Raw genomic sequence first — 26,451 nt, 5'->3', positions numbered from 1 at the left:
TACATATTGAAGTGCTCCTATGTTGGGTGCGTATATAATTTTTATGTCTTCTTGGATTGATCCCTTGATCATTATGTAGTGTCCTTCTTTGTCTCTTGTAACAGTCTTTATTTAAAATCGATTTTGTCTGAGATGAGAATTGCTACTACAGCTTTCTTTTGATTTCCATTTGCATGGAATATCTTTTTCCATCCCCTCACTTTCAGTCTGTATGTGTCCCTAGGCTGAAGTGGGTCTCTTGTAGAGAGCATATATATGGGTCTTGTTTTTGTATCCATTCAGCCAGTCTGTGTCTTTTGGTTGGAGCATTTAATCCATTTACATTTAAGGTAATGACCGATATGTATGTTCTTATTGCCATTTTGTTAATTGTTTTGGATTTGTTTCTGTAGGTCTTTTTTCTTCCCTTCCTCTTTTGTTCCCTTCTCTTGTGATTTGATGACTACTTTAGTGTTGTATTTGGATTTTTTTCTTTTTTGCATGTTTATCTATTGTACATTTTTGGTTTGCAGTTACCATGAGGTTTTGATATAGCAGGCTATATATATACAAGATTGTTTTAAGTTGCTGGTCTCTTAATTTCAAATGCATTTCCAATATCCTGCATTTGTACTCTCCTCATGATTGCTGGTTTCGATATATTTGTGTGTGGATGATTTCCTATGTTTACTGTATGTTTGCCTTAACTGGTGAGCTTTCCCATTTGTAATTTTCTTGCTTCTAGTCGTGGGCTTTTCTTTTCCACCTTGAGAAGTTCCTGGAGCATTTGCTGTAAAGCTGGTTTGGTGGTGCTAAATTCTCTTAGCTTTTGCTTGTCTGTAAAGCTTTTGATTTCTCCAAATCTGAACAAGAGCATTGCTGGGTATTCTTGGTTGTAGGTTTTTCCCTTTCATCGCTTTAAATATATTGTGCCACTCCCTCCTGGCCTGCAGTTTCTGCTAAAAAATCAGCTGATAACTGTATAGGGATTCCCTTGTATGTTATTTGTTGCTTTTCCCTTGTTGCTTTTAATATTTTGTCTTTACCTTTTGTCAATTTGATTAATGTGCCTCAGCATTTTCCTCCTTGGGTTTATCCTGTATGGGACTCTCTGCACTTCCTGGACTTGGGTGACTGTTTCCTTTCCCATGTTAGGGAAGTTTTCAGCTATTATCTCTTCAAATATTTTCTCAGGCCCTTTCTCTCTCTCTTATCCTTCTGCGGCCCCTATAATGCAAATGTTGGTGTACTTAATGTTGTCCCAGAGGTCTCTTAGACTGTCCTGCTTTCTTTTCATTCTTTTTTCTTCATTCTGTTCTGGGGCAGTGATTTCCACCACTCTGTCTTCCAGCTCACTTACCTGTTCTTCTGCCTCAGTTATTCTGCTATTCCTTCTAGTGTATTTTTCATTTCAGTTATTATATTGTCCAACTGTTTGTTCTTTAAATCTTCTAGCTCTTTGTTAAACATTTCTTTTAGCTACTTGGTCTGTGCCTCCATTCTTTTTCTGAGACCTTGGATCATCTTTACTTCATTACTCTGAATTCTTTTTCAGGTAGATTGCCTATCTCCACTTTACTTAGTTCTTCTGGGGTTTTATCTTGTTCCTTCCTCTGGAACATATTCCTGTGCCGTCTCATTTTATCTAACTTTCTGTGTTTGCCGTCCCGCAGGCTACAGGATTGTAGCTCCTCATGCTTGTAGTGTCTGCCCCCCTGGTGAGTGACACTGATCTAACAGGCTTGTGCAGGCTTCCTGGTGGGAGGGACTGATGCCTCCTCAGTGGTGGGTGGAGCTGGGTCTTGTTCCTTTGATGGGCAGGGGTGTATTGAGGCAGCTGTGGGCTCAGGAAGACTTTAAGCAACCTGCCTGCTGATGGGTGGGGCTGTGCTCCTGCCCTGTTGGTAGTTTGGCCTGAGGCTTCCCAGCACTGGAGCCTTGGGCTCTTGGGTGGGGCCAGGTCTTGGCATTGCAATGGCAGCCTCCAGGACACCTCACGCTGATGAGTACTCCCCAGTACCTCTGCCACCAGTGTCCTTGTCCCCACAGTGAGCCACAGCTGCCCTCCACCTCCCCCAGGAGACCCTCCAAGACGAGCAGGTAAGTCTGGCCTAGGCTTCTATTAAGTCACTCCTTTTTCCCCTGGGTCCTGGTGCACATGAGACCTTGTGTGCACCCTCCAAGAGTGGTGTCTGTTTCCCCCAGTCCTCTGGAGCTCCTGCAATCAAGTCCCACTGGCCTTCAAAGCCAAATGCTCTGGTGGTTCCTCCTCCCGATGCCAGACCACTGGAGCCTGACATGGGGGCTCAGAACTCTCACTCCTATGGGAGAACCTCACAATATAATTATTTTCCAGTTTGTGGGTCACCTACCCAGTGGATATGGGATTTGATTGTATCATGAATGCAACCCTCCTACCATTTTGTTGTGGCTTGTTTTTCGAAGAAGAGTATCTTTTTTGGTGGCTTCTAGTCTTTTGTCAATGCTTGTTCAGCAGTTAATTGTGAGTTTGGTGTTTTTGTGAGAGGAGGTGAGCTCAGGTCCTTCTAGGCTGCCATCTTATCCTCATCCCCTATATATACTAATTTGTACATGATTATGGAGACTGCTAAGACCGTCTGTCATCTGCAAGCCGGGAGACTCAGAAAAGCTGGTGGTTTAGTTCCAGTCTGAGTCTGAAGGCCTGAGAACCAGGAGAACCAATGGTGTAAGTCCCATTCTTTTTCCTTTTGTGCTTAGTCTAGTTTGACTAGCTCAGAGGGTGCCACATGTAGAGGCCTTGAACCTAGTGTGAAATGGCTGTGCCAACACCTCAGCTTGGGGGGCCATGTACAGAAGCCAAGGTGCTGACTTCTTGCCACTAGAAGCAACGAAGCAAATATCTGGTAACCAACTGTCATGGGTACTAAAAGGGACAATTTCTGCATGGAGTAAGGTCTGGAAGAGGTAACTTCTGTCTTTCAAATTCCTGACATACTATGAAATTATGCACCTTATTGCTAATTTAGGCATAACAAAATCGTATGTTTAAACAATTATACATGCTGCTATTCACATAACAGGTTTGAGGCCAAATGTTAATGCTTTCTATTTTACTTATTTTGATAATTCATAACTTAGAATACTATCAATGTGTAAATCCATTATTTTTGGCACTGAGAATTTTCTCTCCCAAAGGATAATAGCATGGTTATTTTTAGTTATGATCTATTAATACTTTGCATAGGTTAACTTGAATCTCCCTAATTAAGAAATCATAATAGAAATGTATCACTAACTACGAAATTCCCTTAAATCATTGCACTCTATTTATTTTTTTATTTTTTTTTTGCGGTATGAGGGCCTTGACTGTCTGTTGTGGCCTCTCCCGTTGCAGAGCACAGGCTCCGGACGCGCGGGCCCAGCCGCTCCGTGGCATGTGGGATCTTCCCGGACTGGGGCACGAACCCGCATCCCCTGCATCGGCAGGCGGACTCTCAACCACTGCGCCTCCAGGGAAGCCCCACTCTATTTCTTAAAAACAAAAGATCCAACAATTCAAAATATGTCTAAATAACTTTTTCTTTGATTTTTAAGGCTTGTCGTCTGAATCCTTTATTGGCAGATGAATTTCACACTTTACTTATTCGTCAAAGAATTTAGACTACAATGTATTTCAAGATCATCGATTCTAACAACTTAGAATGTATGTATTTTTATAATTTTTATAATAGCTATGTTTGTTTTCTGTCTCCCACATTACATTATCCTGGGTATTTTACTGATGACAGGTTACCTTCATTCTTTTTATTTTTTTTTAACATCTTTATTGGAATATAATTGCTTTACAATGGTGTATTAGTTTCTGCTGTATAACAAAGTCAGTCACCTATACATATACATATATCCCCATATCTCCTCCCTCTTGCGTCTCCCTCCCACCCTCCCTATCCCACCCCACTATCCCACCCCTCTTGAATTTGTAAAATGTTGCAACTTGAAACGTAGCTACAGGATTGAACTGCAGGAAGAGTCTTCAAAGATCCAGCTCTTAGGCTAGAAACTGACCAAGACCATGTCAAATATTGAAAACCATTCCATAAAGCCAGTATTTTTTTCCTTTCTTAAATAGTGTCCTGAGAGACTTAGTATAATCTTAGCTTTAATAACTTCAGAAGTATAAATGCTACAAACTTATTTAAAAAAAATCTGAAGTTTAATTCTTTAAATTTCTTTAATCCTTAGTGTTGTGAATTTTGAATAACTTTTAATTTTATTTCAGTCATCGAAGACTTCTAAAATAGAAAATTCCAAATTGAAAATTAAAAATCTAAATTTCAAAATAAGTGGGTTTAAGAAATTGCTTACAATCTTGCCTTTCCATATCTTCCCCTAAACATCTTAATGAGTAAAACTGCTATGTTCCTGGTAATCAATTGAAACAAGATGTTTCTCTGTGCTTCAGGTCTTTTTCTACGTTTTAAAAACCCTCAGTGTATTTCAAAACAAGATAAAATTTCAAATCATCTACCAATATAACTATAACTAAACTGTTAAATTAGCAAGTGGCTTTCCTTATCAATTACATCTACAGAGGCAAAATCTGACAGTAAAAATAGAATCCATATGCAAAAGATTCTAAAGAAATATACATCTGTGAAAACAAATATTAAAAATAATGTTTAAGATACCTGAACAACACCTTCTTTGTAAATGTTATGGCTTTATTTTAAAAATCACAACCATCCTTTCCAAAGTGATTTACCAGATCTAGTCTTAGCACTGGGAAAATGCAATTAATATGTAGGTGCCTGTCATTAAAGAAGTATTATATGGCACAAAACTACTTGCTCTTGTTTTATGTTCTGGTTTGTCTATATTATTTGAACTTCACTTTGTTGAAATTTCTTCCCTGTATCTAAAGACAAACATAGGCCATATACTTCTTTAAATCTTAGAGTAGAAACTTAAATCATCCCTGAAACCCAGTCCTTTGCTTTTAAAATCTCTGCTGAAGACTCTTCTTCTTCCCCAGTAACAACATTTCCATGTCTCTAGCCCATTAAAAGATTTCATAAAACCTAACATAAATAGTTCTACAATACAAGCCCACTTGCTTTTGCTCTTGTTAATACCATCCACAGAACATTCCTTCAGTGGTTTGAAGATCCAAATTCCCAACGGTATTCTCTTCTCCACACTCAATCCAGTTCCTTAAGCCTTTAAGAATCTTAAAATAGAAATGTAATAAGGCAGTGTATGGGGACTGTAATAGCACTTTTCATAGCTCGCTCTACATCCCCAAAGTGAAGGCCACTTTAACTGCCATTAAAACACGGTTTGAGAAATCCTAAAGGTAGGAATTTGACATGTCATATTTGGTAATATGCTGTGCTTAAATGTCCTAAGTGAACCCAACACAGAATTTAAAATTTAAGTTTACTCTAGTTACCATAAAGCTGGCATACTTGGCACAGGTGAGCCCCTGCAAAATACCACTACTCCCAACCATGGTGCACACCTTGACCTGTGATTGGAGTCACCCTTTAAGTGAGGTGAAGCTTCAAGGTCATTAATTTTTTTCAAAAAAAAAAATCAAAACTTCTGTAAGAGTCCTTATAGTTGATAATTTATGAAAAAGTAAGACGACTTCTTAAGGATTGAGGAGTCCTAACAGCCATGGTTTAATTATGCAGAAGATGGTCACTTTTAGTAACTGCTATGAGTTCCTGGGGCTTGGTGACTTCACACTGCTTCTCTTCTCTGAATGTCTTTTCTACATCCCTATGTAGGATAATTCTTATTCATATAAATAGCCAACTTTGAGTTTTTTCAAAAGTATCAAATATCTTGGTTTGAAATAAGGATCAAAGAGCTGTACCTAAAAGAATATCAAAGATAAAATTTGCTTTACTAATTTTTAATCATTTGTCTTTCAGCACTTATGTGTCATATCAAGAACTTGGCATATCAGGAACTCAGCAGGTATGATCTAACAATGATATAATTAATACCACTTTAACATATATATACATAGTATGTTTCTTTCATGGATTTCAAACTGAATTTCTGCTTAATTGGTTTGCTTTCAGTATTCCTGGGGGTTAGAAAGGGGAAAGTGTTTCATTATCACTGCATAATAAATGGTAAAACCCAGGAAAATTAAGTGACTTGTCCATGGTCCCACTACTAAAAACAAAGCAACATCTGTACCCTGGATTTCGCCTGATGCCCCTACTAGTCCCCAAGAGTTGATGACACAATCAAGTCCTGAACAGCCTGAAGTAACTTCCCTCCTCTCTGTTTTCCCATCTCATTCCGGCCCATCCAGCCCACCTCCCTAATACAGCACTTCAAGCACCAATTCTGGCTCTTCTCATTCACGCTAAAAATCATATTTTTCACATTCATTCTGTGTCTGGAGAAAGGCAACAAACTTTATACTTCCTTACGGAAGTACTTACATGTGCAATGTTTTCTACAGAAAAGGCACTTGATAAGTATCTGAACTACCTTAAGTGTTTCAACATTTTTTGAGATGTAAGCATCTTAAACATCAGAGCGCTATGATTCATTTTTATATTTTATTGCTTCAGATGCTTCAAACTATGGGAAGTCTTTGGTAAAAATAAAGACAATAAAATTTTCACAATAACTTCACACAAAGCATTGCACAACAATATTCAATACACATGAATATAGGAATGTTCAGAATCCTCAGTGAGGAAATTAACTGTACAACGTTCATAATTCTTCACTTAAAACAAACTTTTTTAAAACAAAATTTCATAAATATTTAAAATATTTCCTAGGTTCTTATCACGTATTAACACTTATATTTCAATCAGTAGTATGTTGACCTTTAAAGGATTTATATTAAAATAAAAATAATTAACAAGTGTTTTTTTCTGTTGCCTAATATACAGTATCAAGTTTTCCCCCCAGTTCTGCTTAATTCACATAAAACTAGAGGGAGGTAACTAAAAGATCGGTATGGTTCTCAGTCAAGCCCTCTGTGGAAAAGAGGAAAATGTTTCATGTCTATTATTACAGACATTTCTCTGGTGGTTTATTTGTGTAGTCTCAAACCTGACAAGCTTTAAGTTCATCTAAATGAGTTCTCAGCTCAGGACACAATTCAATTAGCAGCAGTTCCATCAGCACCTGAACCAAGAAAGAAAGAAAAAAATGTCTTTTTCTCTAAGGGTTTACTCAACTAGCTACATCTAAGACAAAAGTCTAACTTTAAGTCTGAGATGATGCTCAGTGAACAAGTTACTCTCAAAAGGAATTAGTATTCTATAAACTCCATTTAGCATCGGATTGACGTATTTCACGGTCCGTTAACCATCAACAGTATTATCAGACTACTGGGAAACAGTTTGCTTTGCTGAAATAAGAAAGCCAAGCACTCAGGCAGAAATGTTACAGCACAAGTTGAGAGAAACAACCAGCAGGCGAGGAGGGGGATGCCGCACCCACAGGGGAGTATTTTCTTTTAACCAAATTGAACAAAAATGAAGCAGAGAGAATGGGTTCAGAGTTACAAGCAATAAGAATGATTAAGCGTATAGAGAGTTAAAATCTACCCCCGTATATGAACAGAAGTGTAGAACTGAAGAAACTGAATCCTCTGGGAGGCTTTAAGTTACTCACATATAACAGATGCTTATTGGCTCTCTTTTCTTGCAGTGCGTTGAATATTTTTATTATACCATGACGGGCATTTTGCTGTCCAACAAGGCTCTGAAGCATATCTGAAAAATTAAGTTTATATTCCACACTGCTATTGATACAGTGCACCCTGCTCGGACCTTCAGTGAGGGGCCACGACATATGCACACACAGCACATAAAGGCACAGAGACGCGAGGAACAGGAGTGATCAGCTCTTTCCAATTTAAGGAGAAAACTCAGAATTTTTCAATATAAGGCATTTATACAAACTATAATTTTAATATGTGGATCCCCAATTAAAAACTGAGCTCTCAAAATAGGGTACTTTAACAAGGTTTTTAAAGCATAAAATTTTATTATCTGTTCTAAAACATTTTTCTAGTTAAATTATAACCAGTACTGTTCTTATTGGGATTCTCAGCCTAATTTTTTAGCAAGGGACAAGACATGATTTAAAAGGAAAAAGTATGATCACTTTTTTCACTGTAAATAATGTTTCCTAAGTGAAAAAGGAGAAGGGCCATCAACACTCCCTTTTCATCTGACTTTCAGGGTCAGAGCCCAGGCCTCACCTGGAATGTTTTCAAGCAGCTTCTGCTGTGCTCTCCGCTTTGTTTCCTGGCTTTGTTCTTCACTTGGGATTGTGTTCGGAGGTGCCAAATTCCCACCGGGCCACAAAGCATCCCGGAGAGCGCCGATGTAGTAGACCACCATCTGCTCGCTGAGTGCCCAGTCCACCGCGTCCCGGAGTTGTCTTTCAAGAGCAAAATATTTCTCGGGTGAGGTTTTAAAAAATCTTATTCTCTATTCTCACAAGGCATTTATCAATGGGTAGGTTAAGATAAGCGTTTGATGAATAAACTAGGAATTGGATTTTTAAACTCTGACTCGGAAAGTTTTTTTAAATTTTGATAACACTGATAGCCATTCATTCCTGGAGCTCACATTTTCACTGGTACTGAATTCTTTAAATGTTTGCCGCGTGGTGTCTTTCAACCTGGAAAAGCAAGAACTGAGAGGAGATTGATTTGTTTGAAGCTTGCAACTACTCTTAACTGTGCACGGTACTTAACATACTAATTCCTCCATGAAGTGGTATAAACTGAAAGCATCCATCCGTTTTAAAGGCTGTGAAGAGCTCCCTGAGCTCTGGTAGTCCTGGGGAGAACCAAGCTTCTTCACTAGTTGTCCCTTGGGGCGGCCACGGCAGAGGACGCTGGGCAGAGTTGTCCGACCCGGGAAACGTCTCACATGCTCATGAGGCAAAGGGGGAAAAGATACCCCCCTTTCACCACAAAGGGGGGGACTTTGAAAAGATACACTGCTATCCAGCCACGTCACCTTCCCACAGGAGTGAAAATCGGGCAGATCTTGACCTGCACGGTTATAAATAAGTGGCTTTTATCTGGTTACCCAGGTCTTCCATAAACCCTACTTCATCAAATTCCAGCCAACCACAGGACTGCTGCAGAGAGCAGTACAGCTCACAGAGCCAGGAGCAGTGCTGAGGTTGGGAGGGGAAGTCTCTCTGCAGAACATGGGAGCAGAATCACCTTGGACTATTAGTGCAAGAAAGACCTGAAGTTTCAAACTTAATTCACGAATAATAAATCAAAAAGCCCTTTAAGAATCTGACTTCCCAACCAGATTTTTAAAGGGACAATGTGAGGTTTTCAGAAATAGTATCTGAAATAGATGTTTCAAGCCCAGCACTTTGCACACAGTAACTAGTCACCAATGAAGTCTAAATTCCACTGTGAGTCAGAACCATGGTAATCCTGTTTGTAACTGCATGTCTCCTAAGATACTTCCCAATACTGCTTAGAACTGTGCAATTCATATCTAGATCAAATAAAATTTTATTAATTCAATGGGACTTTGGCTTTGAGAACCTGCTGACCTGCCTGCCTAAGTAAAATCTACATAAAAACACAGCTTGTTTTGCCTGTAGTCTTTGGGTTACTCACCAGCACTGTGTGAAGAAATGAAGAAGGAAAATTTCAGTTTGCAACTTAAAATTAGGTGAGTGACTTACCAAAGGCCATCACCTAAGCATTTTCTATCAATTTAGGTCTGACTTCGTATTAGCCAAAACTGGAGGAAGCTTTTGCAGCAATTCTGGGATGTGAAATTACAGTTGGTACAAGGCGAGAGGCACGTATTGTGCCGCTACTTAATTTTATGATGTGTCCTCATCTGCCTGAGGCAAAACAGCACAGGGCCGGGTGCTCCGTAATTTCTCTACCTGATAAAAAGCCCACTGAAACCCACAGACTGAAAATTCCCTACATGGTTCCCCTCCCCCAGCCCCATGTAAAGAACCACCTAATGTATTCACCACTCTCAAACCACAGCTGCTCATCTTAAAATTAAGAGCCAATATCATACATAGGAGCAGGGAATGTATGCATAATTTTCTGAAACTGAAAAAGAAAATAAATGAGCAAGTCTGGAGTTCTGAGAAAAATAGGGCCATTTTGAAAACTTCTTTATCCAAGGCCTGTCAGTACTAAGGTTAAGAGGTTTGCCTCAGACTGAAACTGTAAGTTAAACAGGGCATTTTTCTGCTTAAAAGCCCACGATACTAAAAGTCAACTAAACAAGCCACTAACACCATTTTTTAAAAAAATCTTAGAAATAAACAGAAGTAAATCTTGGTTTATGACCACAAGGAAAATATATTCGATTTGCAACTGAATAAAAATATAATATGATCTTCATTATGCTTCCCCCAAAAATTTATAAGATTTATGTGATAAAACTATAATGTTAACTTCATACATACATCTGACAACTAAATTAATCTTTCACTTGGAAAAATCTGACAATTTCATCTTAAAACGTATTTTGCTGTACAAAAATAACTGATTTTTTCCCCCTTAGTTCTACCAGTTGACTCCCAGTTTTTGTGTGGGGAAGTCATAATGCTACAGCCTCGTAAGCATTGGGTACTGGGCATAGAGTATAACCCTTAGGGATATGGGTAACGTGATACAATTCAGAATACACATATGGCTTGTAATAGTGTTATAGGGTACACACACCCCTCATGGATACTTAGCTATCAACTAACAAGAGGAATTACTATTTTAGTATCACCCCAACTCTAAAAAAATATATGGTTTGCATTTCCCTTCAAATAAATACCTGCCGTGCGATGCTCATCCTACTTTCATTTTGGCTCAGAGTCTAAGCCTTAAACTGATCCCCATCATGTGACATAAAAATGCTGTACCCAAGGTATTAAAACCAGTCATCATGGTCAACAGAGAACTTTCCAGAACAATCTTCTGACCCTCGTCAACCAGCCTGCCAGAGCCAGCCCAAGCTTCTGTTATCTGGTGCACCACACATTCTCGGGGAGAGAGTCTTGTAGAAATCTGCTTCCCTATCCAATCTTAGAATCATATCAGAAATAAAAAGTAAGAGAAAGGAAAAAACCTTGAGTTGGGGATGTAATTGGACTATTAAGGCAAAGGCTAGGTCATGAATTCAAACATTAGTTTCGTGCAACTCACTTGTTGATGGTTCTTCCGAAAGTGACCTGAACGAGAGCAATTAATGTTCTTCTCACCCATTTAAACACTAAAATATAAATCAGAGGAAAAGCATTACCACAGGCTACCACAATCGTGACATTTTCATAGCAGCACAAAGCATAAATCTTAACCACGTCACTCAATCCAAGTCTGGACACTAAGTCAGGGGCTTTGATATCCACAGAATTTGGGTCTAGGTTAGCAAACCTGCCCAGGTATACACTAATGAATAAGCTTTCATTTTCTACTTAGCAACTGATGACAGGAAACTTAAGACTTCTTACAGCTTTTCATGTAAGAAGACTTAAGACTTAACAGCTTATATGCCTAACAACAGCTGAGCTACCAAGTGGAACTAAAACTTCACTTCACGTGTCCCCGGGCTACTGACGTCTGTTTTCCACTAGCAGACAGTGCAATTCCTTTTAGATCTGTGCCTGGCTTGCTGAACCCAATGTTCTAATACACGGCTCTGAACGAGAAGCATCTGTAGTCAGATGTTCACAAATATTTTGAAATATTAACAAATTGATGGGTCTAACTGCTCCCTTTTGAACAGTAGTTTGTAGATCATGCATTTTTATATATTTTATGCCCGTGGGGGAAGAAAGGGGAACTAGGAAGCCCCAGGATTCCGAGTGAGCCATGGACTCACTGCTCCTGCGCCACCGCCTGGAGCAGGCGGCCACCATCACCTTCTCTGAGCCTCAGTGTCCTCATCTGGAAAAGGACAGTGTTAGCATGTACTTTCATTTTGCTGGAGAGTCATGGCAATACTTTGTGTGAAAGAGTTTTGTGAAGGGTCCTACATATCTAAACTTTTACTGTTGGCATTAGATTAGGAGACACGTTGTTATAAGTGTAGAATATGAATATAAACCAAAAGAAGGCAAAGAAATGCTGTGAGGATATGTTTGGTCTGCAAATTGGAATCAAAACCAAATATTCCGTTTATATATTCACTTCCATCCACTGCAATGTTTAGCTAGTGATACATGACTTGGCTATGATGGGGCCAAGAATTCAGAGCTCCTGCACCAAAAAAAAAAAAAAAAAAAAAAAAAGGAGTAAATTCACAAACACCTCTGTACAAGGGAAGGCACACAAGCAGAAATCAACAGTTAATACAGACTTGGTACTAGACTTTAACCCATTCTCAAGTCACTTCTAACTTTAAAAATGGATCTAAGTGTCCAGGTGCAGTGGTGGTAATCCTTCAAGTGAGCGTCAAGTCCTGGAGTCAGGACCACGCCTCAAAAGTGCCCTAAGTGTTTGATGGAATTCAGAGCGCACTGCAGGCGTGCCCATCTGAGGCTGGCGCTCCGGCTGGGAGGGGTGTGTCTGGCAGGGATGAGAACTTCGCTCCACCTTTCTCAGGCAGCAGACAGGTAGCTCCATTTTCATAAACTGAACTAGAGCAGGAACCCAAAACGGCTCTGCTACAGATTCTCTCCCATCACTGATGCCCCTAACTCTACGACATTTTCCTACCCTTCCCTAGTCCCCGCTCCAACACAGAATAGCCCCATTATTCTTTCCAAGGACTCATTCGTTCAAAGCCATGTAGGCAGCTGCAGCAACCCTGGGACTTTGCTGATGGCAAATAGATCACATCCCATTGTCAGTGATGTTCTGTTTATTCCCCTCTGGAAAGTCACTAGCAAAACCAAATATTCTGAGCAGGCACGTGAGGTAGGAAATGCACACCACAGAGAGAACTTGGAGCCCTGCTCCTGCCCTGCCTGCCTCTGACACGTCCACCAGGCTTCTCGGTCTCTTTGTGTCGCAGAGAACACGCTGACCGAAGGCCAAGACGGGGCTTCCTCATTCTTATCGACTCTGTGGGAGACGGGGAGGGGTCATGATTTAATGGGAGACTTCACTGAGGAGAAGCCAGCCTCCGGGGTCGGGGGAGAGCTGCTTTGTCCTGCCTGTACTGAACCAAGTTAAACGTCAGCACACATCGTAAAGTGTCGAAAATACGGACCAGCTATAGCTTTTTCATCTGAAAGGATCCTTAATACTTGGACAATATTCCATCATGTGGATATTTCTTAATTTATCACCCATTTCTGAATTTAGCTTAGTTCCAATGTTCCTTACTGTAATTATGCTCAAATGAACATGCTTATATATAAATCTCTGCCTGGAGTTTAGAATTTGTGTCTATTGCTTAATGTGAATTACATTTCTGAAACCATTATGTTGTAAATTCACTGAAGGAAGAATCTACCTCTGAGATATTTTTGTTTCCCCTATGGAGCTATATCTGAAACATAAGCTCCCAAAGTATTTGCTGATTATTTTAAGATTTGGCTTAGAGGAAGAAAAAGTTCAATGACCAAAACAATCCCAGCACTGAAACTTTTCTTGCCTATTCATTCATCCATCCATCCATCCATCCATCCATCCAAGCATTTTCATTGATCACCTACTATGGATCAATCGTTGTAAAGATTCCGAGGATTAAAAGACATAAAAGACACGCTCAAGCCTATAACAGCACTTGAAGTTTCTTCATCTGCAAAGAATTCTTTAAGCGACATGTTCAGGGATATATAAATAAGAAGCAATGCACAGCTGGCTTCCTGTACAGGACCAACTCCCAGCCCACCTTCTTTGCCCCAAGGGAGAAGATGCTCATCCAAGTGGGCAGAGCCCAGGACGTTCTCCGAGCAACGTGCTACCAGCTGGACCATCGCTGTGCCTCGCGAAACCCTGCTCCTCTCGTGCGCTTGCTCTGCTAGGCGCTCAGCTGTGCCGTTAGGCACCCGGCACATCTCTAGCTAGGACTCGAGGCTCCAGGTGTGACCGAGTGTGCTGGCGTCGTGATTTACAGGTTGGGGACTGTGGAAGGTGAGGGTGGGCAGAGAGTCCTATTCAGGACTCAAGACTAAAGCCAAGAAGTACCGTTTGACCCTTCACCCCGGTACTGCTTCGGGAGAGGCACTTGTGCAGGTCTCAACAAAAGAGTATTTTGACCCTCTTTTTGCTCTTGTTTCTTCTAAGTACATCTCCCTCGGGAACTACTGGGGTAGGATTTCTCAACTTGGCACTGCTGTCATTTGGGACAGGGTAACTCTTTGCTGTGGGGCTGTCCTGTGCACTGGAGGATGCTGAGCAGCACCCCTGGCCTCCACCCACAAGATGCCAGTGGCACCCTCCCACGAGCTGTGACAACCAAAAATGTTTCCAGACATGCCAGTGTCCCCTGGGGACGAAATTCCCCCACGCCTCCACGGATGACCAGTCCTCTAGGGAGGAAGGGAGGCTGAGAGCAGGCTTGGGCAGCCCTGTGTCCCTGGCCACACACCCACCTCTAACAACAGGGCTCTTCCTCTGCTATGCAAAATTAATTTTTGTCTACCTTTTGGTGATGAAGCAATGAGACTATGCGAAGTCACATAAAAAGAAATTCAAAGCAGTCCAGCTTTCTGTATACCGAGGAACATGGTACAGGGTAAAGCAGGACCCTAAGTTCCATGAGTACAGGGATATCTGTCCTAAGGTTGTGTCCTCAGATCCTGCCTTGGTATCTGGTTGGCCTGTATTTGCTGAATGAATATAAATACATGTCTGATTCAGGAACAAAGGGAGAGAGAGAGAGAGAGAGAGAGAGAGAGAGAGAGAGAGAGAGAGAGTGTGTGTGTGTGTGTGTGTGTGTAACCATTTAACCAGCAAACACCACTGAATAGTAATAAAGCAGCTTACTTCCTCGAAGTTCAAAAATCTCCCCAATCAGCATGAAACACGGTTCAGCCAAGGAGTCTTTCCTTCCATCCACGTCATCACCATAATCTGACAGGTCACTGTCCTCCTCTGTCTCCTCCTGGGGGAACAGTAAAGTCACGGGAAGCAGGTCACTCATCCAAGGAAGGTGGTACATTCTCCTTCTCCCTGTGTCAATTCTGAACGATGCACTTATAGTTCAACCTCACACAATCCTTCAACTTCCCTACATGCAGAAACCTATGCATTTTCACAAAGAGGCCAAAGTGTATCTAAACTCAGGGCATAGCTTGATCCTAAAGCCTTATTCAGGGTCTAAAATAATTCTGAAAAGCCTCTGTCACTGTATTAATGAGGAGTGAATTTGGAGATAACAAAACAGCTTTCTAACCATTTTGAGTTTTTAAAGGAAGGCTTTTTAACTTGAAATATTTTAAATTCACTGTTTTTTTAAAGACATGTATAATATAAAGTAATTTAGTTATTTTTAGAGCTCTGATTCAAGCTTTTATTCTGTACTTCAGCTAGTCTCACTTCTTGATCTGCATATCAGCAAATTTCGGTTGAAAACTCATTTATGCCAGGCACCAGGCTAGTGCCAACGAGTGTGACGTGGATCCCGACTTTGAGAGGCCCTTAGCTCTGCGGGGAGGCGGCCAGTATACACGTGGCTGTTTCTCCAAGCAGGGTGAAGGGCTGTAACAGGGGTGCAGGCACGAGGCAGTGGAAGGACAGCTGAGGAAGTTCATTCAGATGTGTGCGGGGGGGGCAGCTGAAGCTGCGGGAACGAGCAGCGGCCTGACGACAGGGCTGTGGGGGCGTGACGAGCAGAGCAGGGGGCTGAGAAGTCACAGAGGCCGGAGGGGTACCCCAACTTCACGGCTTCACTGCCAGTCCAGCAGCATCAGAGGCCGCAGAGGCCGGAGGAGGCTGCTGCTCGGCCACTGGCCTTCCTCCTTCCGAGAGCAGTTTCCTGGAGTGACTGGGCCACAGGGTGAATTCCAAGAGGTGCAGGGATACACGGGAGGTGACGGAGGGGAGAGGCCAAGTGCGGCCAGACGAGACACGTGTGGCGTGCGGGGAAGAGGCGGGGAGACGCCCAGGAGGGAGGCGGGAAGGCAGGAGGACCCCCTGTGGGTCGCGGGCTCCGCTCCAGCTCAGGACGCGGTAACGCAGACGCGCCTTTCCATGGTTACTTCCTTCTGTCCAAGCTCATTAAACCAATTCTGGTGAAGAGGCGGTGGCGTCTGGCATTGAACTAAGGAGACGCCACACTTCGGAGATGGTCTCGGGCAACGCGTTGGAGAGCCGCAGGCCTCAGCCAAGTAAGGAGCCCCCGGAGGGAAGCCCGAGGGCCAGGTATGAGATGGCAGATGTCTGCAGCCTGTCTCTATTCACTCCTTCACCCACCGCATCACTGCGAGGTGCATCTTGCTCCAGGACCTGACACGGCTTTCCATTCCCTGAGATAAAACCTAAACTCCTCAGCGCGGCGTCGAGGCCTTGACCCTCCTCCTACCCTTGGCCTCACTTCCTCCAGCGCGCGCTCCCGAAGCCCTCCCCCGGCCCAGAGGCCTGCTGACTGTTCCCCACACACACCCTCCTCTCCCGAACCTCAACGTTAGCTCCAACCCCTCCGCAGTGCCCGCCCCCGTCCCGGGCACCGGCCAGGCCGCCTTCCGTACAGGGCCTCCCACAGAACCGCCATCCACATGCCCCTCACCTACCTTGTAATCAACCCTGTCCCCAAATACGACAGCAACGGTGACTCAAGGTATTTGCTTTCTCCCCACGTGTAGCAGGCCTTCCACAAATACCTGCCACATCAAACAGCCTTCCAGAAGACGTTTGCTTAAATATGCTTCAAAAACATACAACCTTCAGACGGCTCACCTCCTGATGGGAGAAGAAGTCGCGAGGGAGTCTTTCCAGAAATGAGGATAATGAAAAAGTGGATTTTTTCCCCTGCACGTCAATGACCTTGAGGTAGTCAGGAGAAGGGCTCAAAAAGGCATAAAGTGCTTCACTCTGACACAGTCTTTCATCTGAAAGCAGATTCTGTGGGAGAAAGAGGATTAATTCCTCCTGCGTGGTTCGTCTGTGAGCTGGGAGCCACCAGGAGTGAAGGCAAGGAGTCGGCTGTCCCGGGAAATTGACTTTCATCGCAATTCTGAACCTAAAACCACTTCCCTCTCCTCCTGAAATGAAATACATTAGACGAGTTCTCACCGAGCTTGATGGCAAACAGCACTCTGTGGGTTAACTAGAGCGCCCTGATCGTGCTCAGGGCGACGTGAAGTCTCACCGTGCAAACCGCCCGCAGGCCCAGGAGCTGCCGCCTTGGAAAGTCATGGGTGTTTTTCACACACCACACAAGGGTCCCACCCAACCCCTTCATGGCTACGTGTGGACTTTGTACATCAGCTGAAAAAAGAGCTCTGGGTTGTCACATGGTGGTAACTGCCTGCCAGGCAGTAGTTTTCTGTCCCTGTGCTCCACCTTCCACAGGCAGCGTATGTTTACATAATTTTATAACTGTTTTTATTGGCCCATAAACTGGAAATTTGCTCAAGTTCTCTGTACTTCTCTGGCCTTAGGAGAAAGGACAGGAGAACATGCATCAAGTTTACGTACAAAGCAGGTGCTACCGGTGAGACAGGCACATGAACAGTGTGACCACAAGCATGTGTAAGTGTCTGGTACCCACAGATACAGGGTTTAGGAATAAATGAACCAATGAGAAATCCTGCCCCATGGATGATGTAACCCCCCTGGGGGGCTGGAACACTGGGGTTCTGATGGCAGAACCCTCTCTGCTGGGAGAGCAGGTTACATTCTGGTCCCAGAGGAGCTGGTCCATGATGTTCACGTTATATTTGTTCAGACGAAGCTTGAAATCTGACAAACCCTGTGACCCTCCCTAGAAAAGCACCTCCGAGAGTGCCCAATAGTGCCACACTGGGGACGGGGGTCCCGGGGCACCCCCACCCCCCGCATTCCAGTGGTTGTCAGCTTCCTGTGTCCTGCGGAAGACTGGCCTGAAGATGGAGGTTCTGCCTCAGACGTGAGCAAGGAGATTTAGGGGACAGGCAGCTGGGGTCACTACTGCCTTCCGGGGCAGGGCCCTGAGCCTTTATTCCTTTTGTAGAACATTAAATGCTCAGCTGCACGTGAGGGTGGATTAGGAGTGAGACGGTCTCCCTCCACCTGGACTTCCTTTAGCTCATCTCCACTCCAGCACTCTTGTCAAATAGTAGCAAATGATAACCAACGGAAAGTCTCAAATAATGCAATCAACATAACTAAGGAAGTCATGAAGGATGACAAGTCTGTGGACTAAGTTAGACTCTATCATGAAGGAAAATCACCAAAGTGAACGTGTAGGAGAAGTTAGAAATGTTCTCAAAGATTATGTCTACGGGCCAAGGTATAACTGGGATTTTATCACATCTTTAAGCTGAGAATATAATCCTAATCCCCACTCCTTCCCCCCGAAGGCTCAGAGCACGTTGCTCTACACAGGTGGAGCCTCTAAGAGGACTAGTCAGTGTTAGGTGAGGAGAGTAAGACATTCCAGGAAGAGCGAACAGCACGTGCACACCCAGAAGCTGCCTGTGTCTGAGGGACGACTGGCTGGATTCTCATCTGTTATCAGTACACCTCGAAGGGAACCGTGTGTCACATATAAACACTCACACAAACATACACTCAATGGAATCCTCTTTTCTGGAAGGTCCTGTGGACCTAATATCTGCCTTTCAGACTAAACCTTTTGCATCTTGCTTTTCCTGTCTGCAGCTGGTGGGATGATATTTAGAAACTTCAGTCTGCTGTGTAATCTACCTAAAGTTATTCAATAGTGAGCACTTTCACATAAAGTCTTTGAGGACATGAAAAGCAATTTAAACCATTACTTTCTGACTTACGGTCCTCTTGATCAAAAGACAAATGGCCCCTGGAGATGCCCCTTCCACCTCTTCAGGCAGATGGGCCCCACCCCCAGCCTCGCCCACGCCACCTACTGGCAGCGCAGAGCACATGCTTCTCTTGGCACCAGGGCAGGAATCACTAACCCATTTCCATCACCAGCAACCCAACAGGGGCACAAGTGACCCCTCCCCGCATCCCCAAAAGTGCAGGGGGAACCCCGGTCTCTGCAGCACAACTGGAAAGGCAGCTGAAGGGCTGGAAGCGCCGGACAACCTGAGACCCTCCCTCCCCCAGCAGCAGAGGCTGGAAGGAAACGGAAGCATCAGCTGGAAGATCCCAGAGCTACACACGTGGGGCTTCACAAGCTTGGATTTTGAATAATACATATTCGTTTCACAAACAAGACCTTTAGTTCATCTGAACAATTTAATCAGGTACAATGCCTGAGTGGGTTTAATATTTCCTAGATGTTCTGAATCAGCAACGATGGTAATATTTCAGTTTTAAATTCCCTCCTGTAACAGCATTTAAACGTTAATGATTCTCTATCCCAGTTCTGCCATAATTAAACTCGGAACGTTTTTCACAGGTGCAATTATTTTATTTCCTGAGGGAAATATATACATATACATATATATACATACACACACACACTTATATATTTATAAACAATACATATATACTTAGAGAGAGATGAATATATGAGAGAAAAATAGTTAGAAACACTTGCAAGGGAACTCTAGCTAAAATGTACCTACTTTAACTATGATTCACACCCTGATCCAACTGAATATAACATAACCTTTACTAAGAATTTGGCAACATCCATTATTAAGTCTCAGGATTTCTAGCTACTATTGCATTGGCAAAAAGTGTTTCACAAGGCAAAGGTCCATGCCCCCCAGAGAACTATACGGGCTTTGGGGGCCATGGTGTGAGCAACTTAACTATACCCTGAATACAGAGGCCCCAGCTAAGGAAAAAATAAATAGTGGTTTGCTACTGGAGACAGTATACCTTGGTCCGGTCTTACGCTCTACGGATAGAGTGAAAGAAACCAGTTCTGCGTTTAGAGGAAGTAAGGAGACTGTCTTTAGAACCTTGCAGCAGGCAAGGATTTCTCCACGAGCACAAAAGGCATTCACCACAAAAGGGAAAAAAAATGGATAAACTGGACTAAATTAAAATTGAGAACTTATGCTCATTAAGAAACCGAAAAGGCAACCCACAGAAAGAAGATAGCCACAGCACATATGCTCTGACAAGAGATGCACATCCAAAACACACACGAAACTCCTGCAAAGTGATACGGAAAAGACAGGCAACACGACAGAAGAGCAGACACAACTTTAACTTCACAAAAGAAACCGTCCAGTGTGGAGTGAACAGAAGCCCGCATGCCGCTGGTGAGAGTGTACAAACCGCCACGACCACTCAGAAAAACTGAAAACCCCAAATGCCCGGGGATTCCCCGGCAGCTATTCACCAAAAGACAAGCACTGGCAGCTTATTAACAGCCTCCACCTGGCAACTCTCCCAATGCGCATCAACAAGAGCACGAACAGACTGCAGGAGGTTCACGCCAGGAGAAGCCCATTCAACAATGAAAACGAGAACCAAAATGAAATCAAAGAACGGTCTGCAACTGAAACAGCCCTATGGGAGGACCTCAGGCCCACGATCCTGAGTGAAGGGGGTCCACGCCCTGTGACTCCACTCACGTGAAGTTCAAAACCAGCTGTAAGCACGTGGTCGTGAGTCGGGACCACGGTTACCTGTGGTGACGCTGGCGGGACTGGTGACACTCTGTCTCTGGGACTAGGTGCTAATAATCAGGGTGTGTCCAGTTTGTGAAACTGGAGAAAGCCGTACACATGGTATCTGCATTTTCTGTCTGTAGAGTATACATATATATACACACATATACATATATATATATATCACCAAAAAAAAAATACCCCCCAGAACCCAAAACCAAAGATATTTTGAGGATCTGTCCTGACCTGTGAGAACAGGAAGCAAACAGGCAAACTCTGAGAATGATGACAGTTCAACCCCCCAAAACCCCCAAATGACTAATTTTCCTCCCATATCCAGAAAGTTTGCTTACCTGTAAAAACTTATTTAATTGATTCTTTGACTTTTCCATAAACTTTTGATCTACAGATTTGAAAGGCAGCTTGCTAAGAGAAGGCAACTGGACTTTTTTTAAAGAAGGGAAACACTGTGAGGGGAAAAAAAATTAAATGTTAGTATATTGAAATTACATTTAAATCTTTTAAAAAATTTTAGATTTTTACTAAGAACAAACCGAGTATCCTCTTCCTATACTAGGTTCCTCTGAGACTGAAGGCCTTGAAAACCTACCTGTTCTAACCAGGCTCAAGGAATCCAGAGGAACAGGACATGTGACGAAAAAAGCTAACGCCCGTCCCTGGACTTACAAACGCCTGGAAGCTGGAAATTGTGGAGCTGGGCTGGGAAGGTGGGTCTGCACCACAGGCACGGAGCACAGTGTGTGTGTGGGGTACAGACACGTGTCTCCCAGCAAGAACTTTTCTCTTAGAATGTGTTTTGTTTACAACATCTCTGTAAAAAGTCATCAAGGTTGACAAAAGAAGGCGATGGAAAGAAAGAATAACAGGCTGTAGCTTTATTACTGCCTTTCAAGGGCAAACTGCAGAATGTAAATACATTAATAATAATAAAATATGTTAACAGATAATAAACTTCCCTTTGTGAATTAAATCCTGCATTCTGCCAGACACTGTGCTAGAGGCTTGGTGTGTGTAACAGCTCTGAGTCACCCCTATTTTACATATGGGACGATTGAGGATCAGGACTGAAACCCACATCCATCTGACCATAAAGTCTGATCTCATGCAATGCCCGCAGGACTCTGCATCTGCCCCTCAGACGCCAGGAGGACAGTGGCTTCCAAATGCTCCAGACGCTGCCTCTTCACTAAGGCACTGGGGCCACTGGAATATGCTGACTAGATCACTGGTGCTGAAAAGTAAGTGAGCACAGAGTCTGCGTGCAGCGGCCTTCCCTCCTGCTGTTTTCAGGGTCACAGCAGCCCCGACAGGGACCTATCACAGCTGTCAACAGGAAGAGTTCTTTCAAAGAATGAAAACTCCAAAAAAAAGAAAGTAAGTAAGAAAAGAAAAAACTCACACAATAGGAAATACCAAAGGTGAGAGAAGAACCCAGGAATCAGGCCACAGAGGAAGAAAGATAATGAGACAAAAGGACAGATGTGAAATTTTATAAGGCTTGTTTCCTCTAATGCTTCAGAGCAATTGTTTTTGATAGATATTACTGATTAAAAGTGTTTTTAAAAAATCACCCTAGAAGAAAAGGTGAAAGGAAACAGACATATTTCCTTTGCAAAAGAAGGGTCTGAGAGGTGACCTTAGGGTTTTACCAGCATCAGTTCATTCTGAGCAAGAGAAAAATGGACTTAAATGAAGGTAGAAACAACCGAAGAACCCTTTAATTGCTGGGGTAAAGGGCAATTAGCTCCAGTAGATGGAGAGTTAGAGAGGATGCAACTCCTGAGAAAAATGGGAAAATCATGAATGGAAACTAAGACAACCTGGATTCTAGTCCTGGTTTGGCCGTTATATACACATCCTACTACGAGTCAGTTAAACTCTCTGGGATCACGTTCCCTCATCTATCAAATAAAAGAATTGACCTAGATTAGTAGCTTTCAAACATTTTAAACTAAAATCCACAGTAGGAAATACACACCACATTGCAACCCACAATGCACATGCAGATACATGCATCCATATATTTATAATACACACACCTAGACATAACAATACACACACCCAAACATATACACATCCATACATGCAATACACATATCCATATGTGCAATATACACATCCATATATGCAATATACACACCCATAAAACCGAAGCAAAAGTACCATGAAACAACGCTCATTACTACGGCTGCTGTAACTACTACTAATAAAAACAAATCATGTTTACTCTGTGCCGCACATTCTTCTAAATGCTCTGTACACACTTATTCCCTTCATTCTTACAACAGCTCTGTGAGATAGGTAAGGAAGGCACTATTAATATCAGTAGAATACAGATATTAATAAAGAGAGGTATAAAGAGACAGAGTGACAGGTCCAGGTCACAGCGCTGGTAAATAGTGAAGCGAGGATCCAAACTGGATCCAAACTCGAGCAGCCTGGCTGCAGTCTGTGCTCTCAACCACCGCGCTCCACTGATTCAACTCCTTTATGTGATGAAATGCAATATATTCTATCCTCTTTCTACTGCTGCGACCCAGAACTGATCTCACTACCCCCAGTGGGTCACAACTGGCAGCTCTGAATCCACTGGCCATCGATGCTCCCCAGCTCTCCTCCAGCTCGGGGGTTCTGGGGGTTCAACGGAGGTCAGACAGTGACCTATTCTGAAGGATTTAGACTAGACTAGATGGCTGATCTTCAATTAATTCCTAAACGTCAAGCTGAAAATGTCACTTTGCCAGTATCAACAGCAAAGGAGAAAGATGAATCAGTTTCTTTGTGTGTAAAAATTGAAATGAGCTCTTAATTCTCTTCTTCAGTTATTCTAAATCTGTGTTCACAATAATGCATACCTCACTAAGTTTCCGGTGTAAATTCTGAAACTCACTGAGCCTTCTGGGGACTGTCCAGTTCTTAGTTTCAACTCCTCCAACTTCTTGTAAGCTTACCATGACAAAGTAACAGGGCATTTGTTCACCATTCTCTTCTGTGACCTTGGAAAAACAGACAAACACAACAGCAACGAAAAGCATGGTGAGCGATATGGTAGGCAAGACATTTAAGTGTCCCCCAGGATCTCCCTCTCCCTGATATGTATGCCCCACATAGTCCCCAGGACTTGAAAATGATGGGTTCTATTCTGGCAGTTAGGGTATGTTACATGGACAACCAACCTTAAACTAGGGCCTAATCCTAACTATATGGGCCCTTTCAAAGCAGAGGGATTTCTCTGGCGAGTAGCAGAAGAGGAATCAGAGGAAGCACGAGAAAGGTCTGACAGGTTGTGCCACTGTAAAGATGGAGAGGGCCATGCGGAAAGGGTCTGGGAGGGCTGCCAGGAACTGAGAGTGGCATCGTGCTGACGGCAAAAGAACAGAGTCCTCAGTCCCACAACTACCAGGAACTGAATCCTGCCGATGACCTGAATGGACCTGGAAGTGGATTTTCCCCAGATTCTCCAGACAAGAACTCAGTCTGGCCAACAACCTGATTTCAGCCTTACGATGCAGAGAACACAGTCAGACAGCGCTGGACTTTCAACCTACACAACTGTGAGCTAATAAATGGGTGATGTTTTGAGCCATGAAATGTGTGGTAATTTGCTGTGCAGCAAAAGAAAACTAACATAGCAGACTTAACATCCTAACTGGGTTTCCTTGAAAAAGCAAATTAACAGGAAACGAACAGGTGTGAGACACCGAAACCTCTCTCAGAGAAGGATGAGGGTTTCCCCAGTTTAATACAGGATTCCACAAACTGTGATTTCCATTTTCAAGAAATTTCACATTGGGAGACCTAATTTCCCCTACCTCCCAACTTAATTCTTAAACACTTACACACACACCCTATCATAATTCAGAATAGCCACCATTGCTCTTAATGTAAATGGGTAAGAAAAGAAACAAAAAGAAAATACATTGAATCTAAGCTTGAGTTAGTGTCATGAACCGAAATTAGAGACGAAGAATCAACAGAAAGGCAAGGGAAGGAGACGCGAACTTGCTGAGCGCTGGCTGAGCCCCGCCAGGCAGGATCACCGTCCCTCTGTGAGGACGGGAGGTGGAGGCGCGCACACAGCGCGCGGCGGCTCAGCCCGTCTCACGGCTCCAGGGAGGCTGGCGTGAGGTGAACACATCCTCCACAGGTTCCCACATGGGGCTGCTTCGTGAACTCCCGGCAGTCAGGTGACCCCTCTGGGTCCATTTCCGTTATCTTTTCGGGGACCAAGGTCGCGGCAAGCCCCTGAGCGACAACTGATCACCAGGGCAAAGGGCCTCGGGAGGGTTCTTCCTCCTCTCCTCCCTCCCTCAGTATTTGCCTTTGGAAGATAGTTACAATAAACTGTGAAATGTCAGAGGCAGCTCTAGGCAAAGGTGAGAAGGTGACAGAATATGTGTTCTCTGCCCTCCAAGGGCCTCCTCTGTTACCTTTTGACATCACATCCCCCGAGCCCCCCTTCCTAGATGTCCATCCCAGAGGCAACTCCATCTGCGGTGACCAAGCGTTTCCACACGGTATTCCAGGCTCTGTGCAACCTTCCCTCTCCACTGCCCTCACCTCCCCTCAAGAAAGGTATCTGGCCCTGAGCTCACCTTAAAGGGAGGCTCAACAAGCACCAAAGACACCCTAAGGGCGCCTGGTAAGCTCTCACGTAACGCGTGTGCTTTCAGGCTGGCTCCTGGAGAACATGCGCGGTTTTGCTGCCTAAACTAGAAGGGAATTTAAGATTGTGAATTCTAAGCCCTTCCCCTGGTAAGAGTGTCAGGCCACTGAGTTGACGGGAAAAGCAGGGATGGACACATAAGTTGGGCAGATGGGCCCTTGCAAATCTCAGGAGCTGAGTATTTGACCAGCCATTTGAGGCAATGATGGGGCCAAACAGTCACAATGACTTACTCAGGATCTTGTCATTTGTGTGCTATACGGTGGACCGGACTTTCTTTTTTTTTTTTAATTAATTTTATTGGAGTACAGTTGATTTACAATGTTGTGTTAGTTTCAGATGTACAGCAAAGTGAGTCAGTTATATATATGCATATATTCATTCTTTTTCAGATTATTTCACCATATAGATTATTACAGAATATTGAGTAGAGTTCCCTGTGCTATACAGTAGGTCCTTGTTGGTTATGTACCTTACATATAGTAGTGTGTGTGTGTGTGTGTGTTCATCCCAAACTCCTATTTTATCCCTGCCCCACTGCCATGTTTCCCCTTTGGTAACCATAAGTTTCTTTTAGAAATCTGTGAGTCTGTTTCTCTTGTAAATAAGTTAATTTATATCATTTTAAAAAATCAGATTCTACATATGAGTGACATCATATGATATCTGTCTTTCTCTGTCTGACTTACTTCACGTAGTAACATCATCTCTAGGTATGCTGGACCTGACCTTCATCTCCAGGTTTCAACAGTCGGGCAGGTGGGAAGGAAGGAGTTGTCAACACTAACAATGTAAATGCATAGAAATATCTTTCCTTTAAATGAAATTATTTTTACAGACAAAAGAAAAGGGATACAATGTATTCTGAAAACTATTATCTCATATCCCTCAGAGAATAGCAAAATATTTTCTACTTCAAGGGAAAAATATTCATTATTAAAGATCTGAGAGCTATTGACATTTGAGCCACTGAAGTCAGCAGGACGGATCCATCAGAAACACATTTAAAATGTTTCATCTTCAAATTTCAAGCAGTGCTTTCCATTTTATTTCAACCCTCAGTGGAAAAGTAAATTGGTAATTCAAGGACATTAATTGTTCCTATCTGAAAGTTGCTTATACTTCCAATGAACAAGGACGACTTTCTGTCTGAAGTGGAGGGAGATCAGATCTAC

At 43.1% G+C, this 26,451-nt stretch overlaps 2 protein-coding genes across 5 annotated transcripts in view; one reads left to right on the top strand and one right to left on the bottom strand.

Moving 5' to 3' along the window:
- The window catches only part of LRP2BP (LRP2 binding protein), a 46,315-nt gene extending 42,694 nt beyond the window's left edge, over positions 1-3,621 (top strand). The window contains 1 exon segment of the mRNA XM_060086144.1: positions 3,556-3,621. Coding sequence (XP_059942127.1) covers positions 3,556-3,621 — 66 coding nt within the window.
- A 2,330-nt stretch (positions 3,622-5,951) lies between these two features.
- Positions 5,952-26,451, bottom strand: part of SNX25 (sorting nexin 25) — a 121,938-nt gene continuing 101,438 nt past the window's right edge. Inside the window, exons 10-17 of one of the 4 annotated variants that reach the window (XM_060085816.1) lie at positions 23,562-23,606; positions 20,943-21,056; positions 16,796-16,960; positions 14,885-15,002; positions 11,153-11,219; positions 8,207-8,388; positions 7,615-7,715; positions 5,952-7,122 (exon numbers count right to left, since the gene is read on the bottom strand). In XM_060085816.1, coding sequence (XP_059941799.1) covers positions 7,042-7,122; positions 7,615-7,715; positions 8,207-8,388; positions 11,153-11,219; positions 14,885-15,002; positions 16,796-16,960; positions 20,943-21,056; positions 23,562-23,606 — 873 coding nt within the window. In that variant the 3' untranslated portion in view covers positions 5,952-7,041. Of the gene's footprint in view, positions 7,123-7,614; positions 7,716-8,206; positions 8,389-11,152; positions 11,220-14,884; positions 15,003-16,795; positions 16,961-20,942; positions 21,057-23,465; positions 23,607-26,451 lie in introns of all 4 variants that reach the window. The other 3 variants (XM_060085815.1, XM_060085814.1, XM_060085813.1) reach the window with 3 other exon arrangements.

This window comes from Mesoplodon densirostris, chromosome 20, assembly GCF_025265405.1.
Source record: "Mesoplodon densirostris isolate mMesDen1 chromosome 20, mMesDen1 primary haplotype, whole genome shotgun sequence".
NCBI lineage: Eukaryota > Metazoa > Chordata > Mammalia > Artiodactyla > Ziphiidae > Mesoplodon > Mesoplodon densirostris.
The sequence above is the reverse complement of the archived record's forward strand: the minus strand, read 5'-3'. Positions and strand labels throughout refer to the sequence as shown.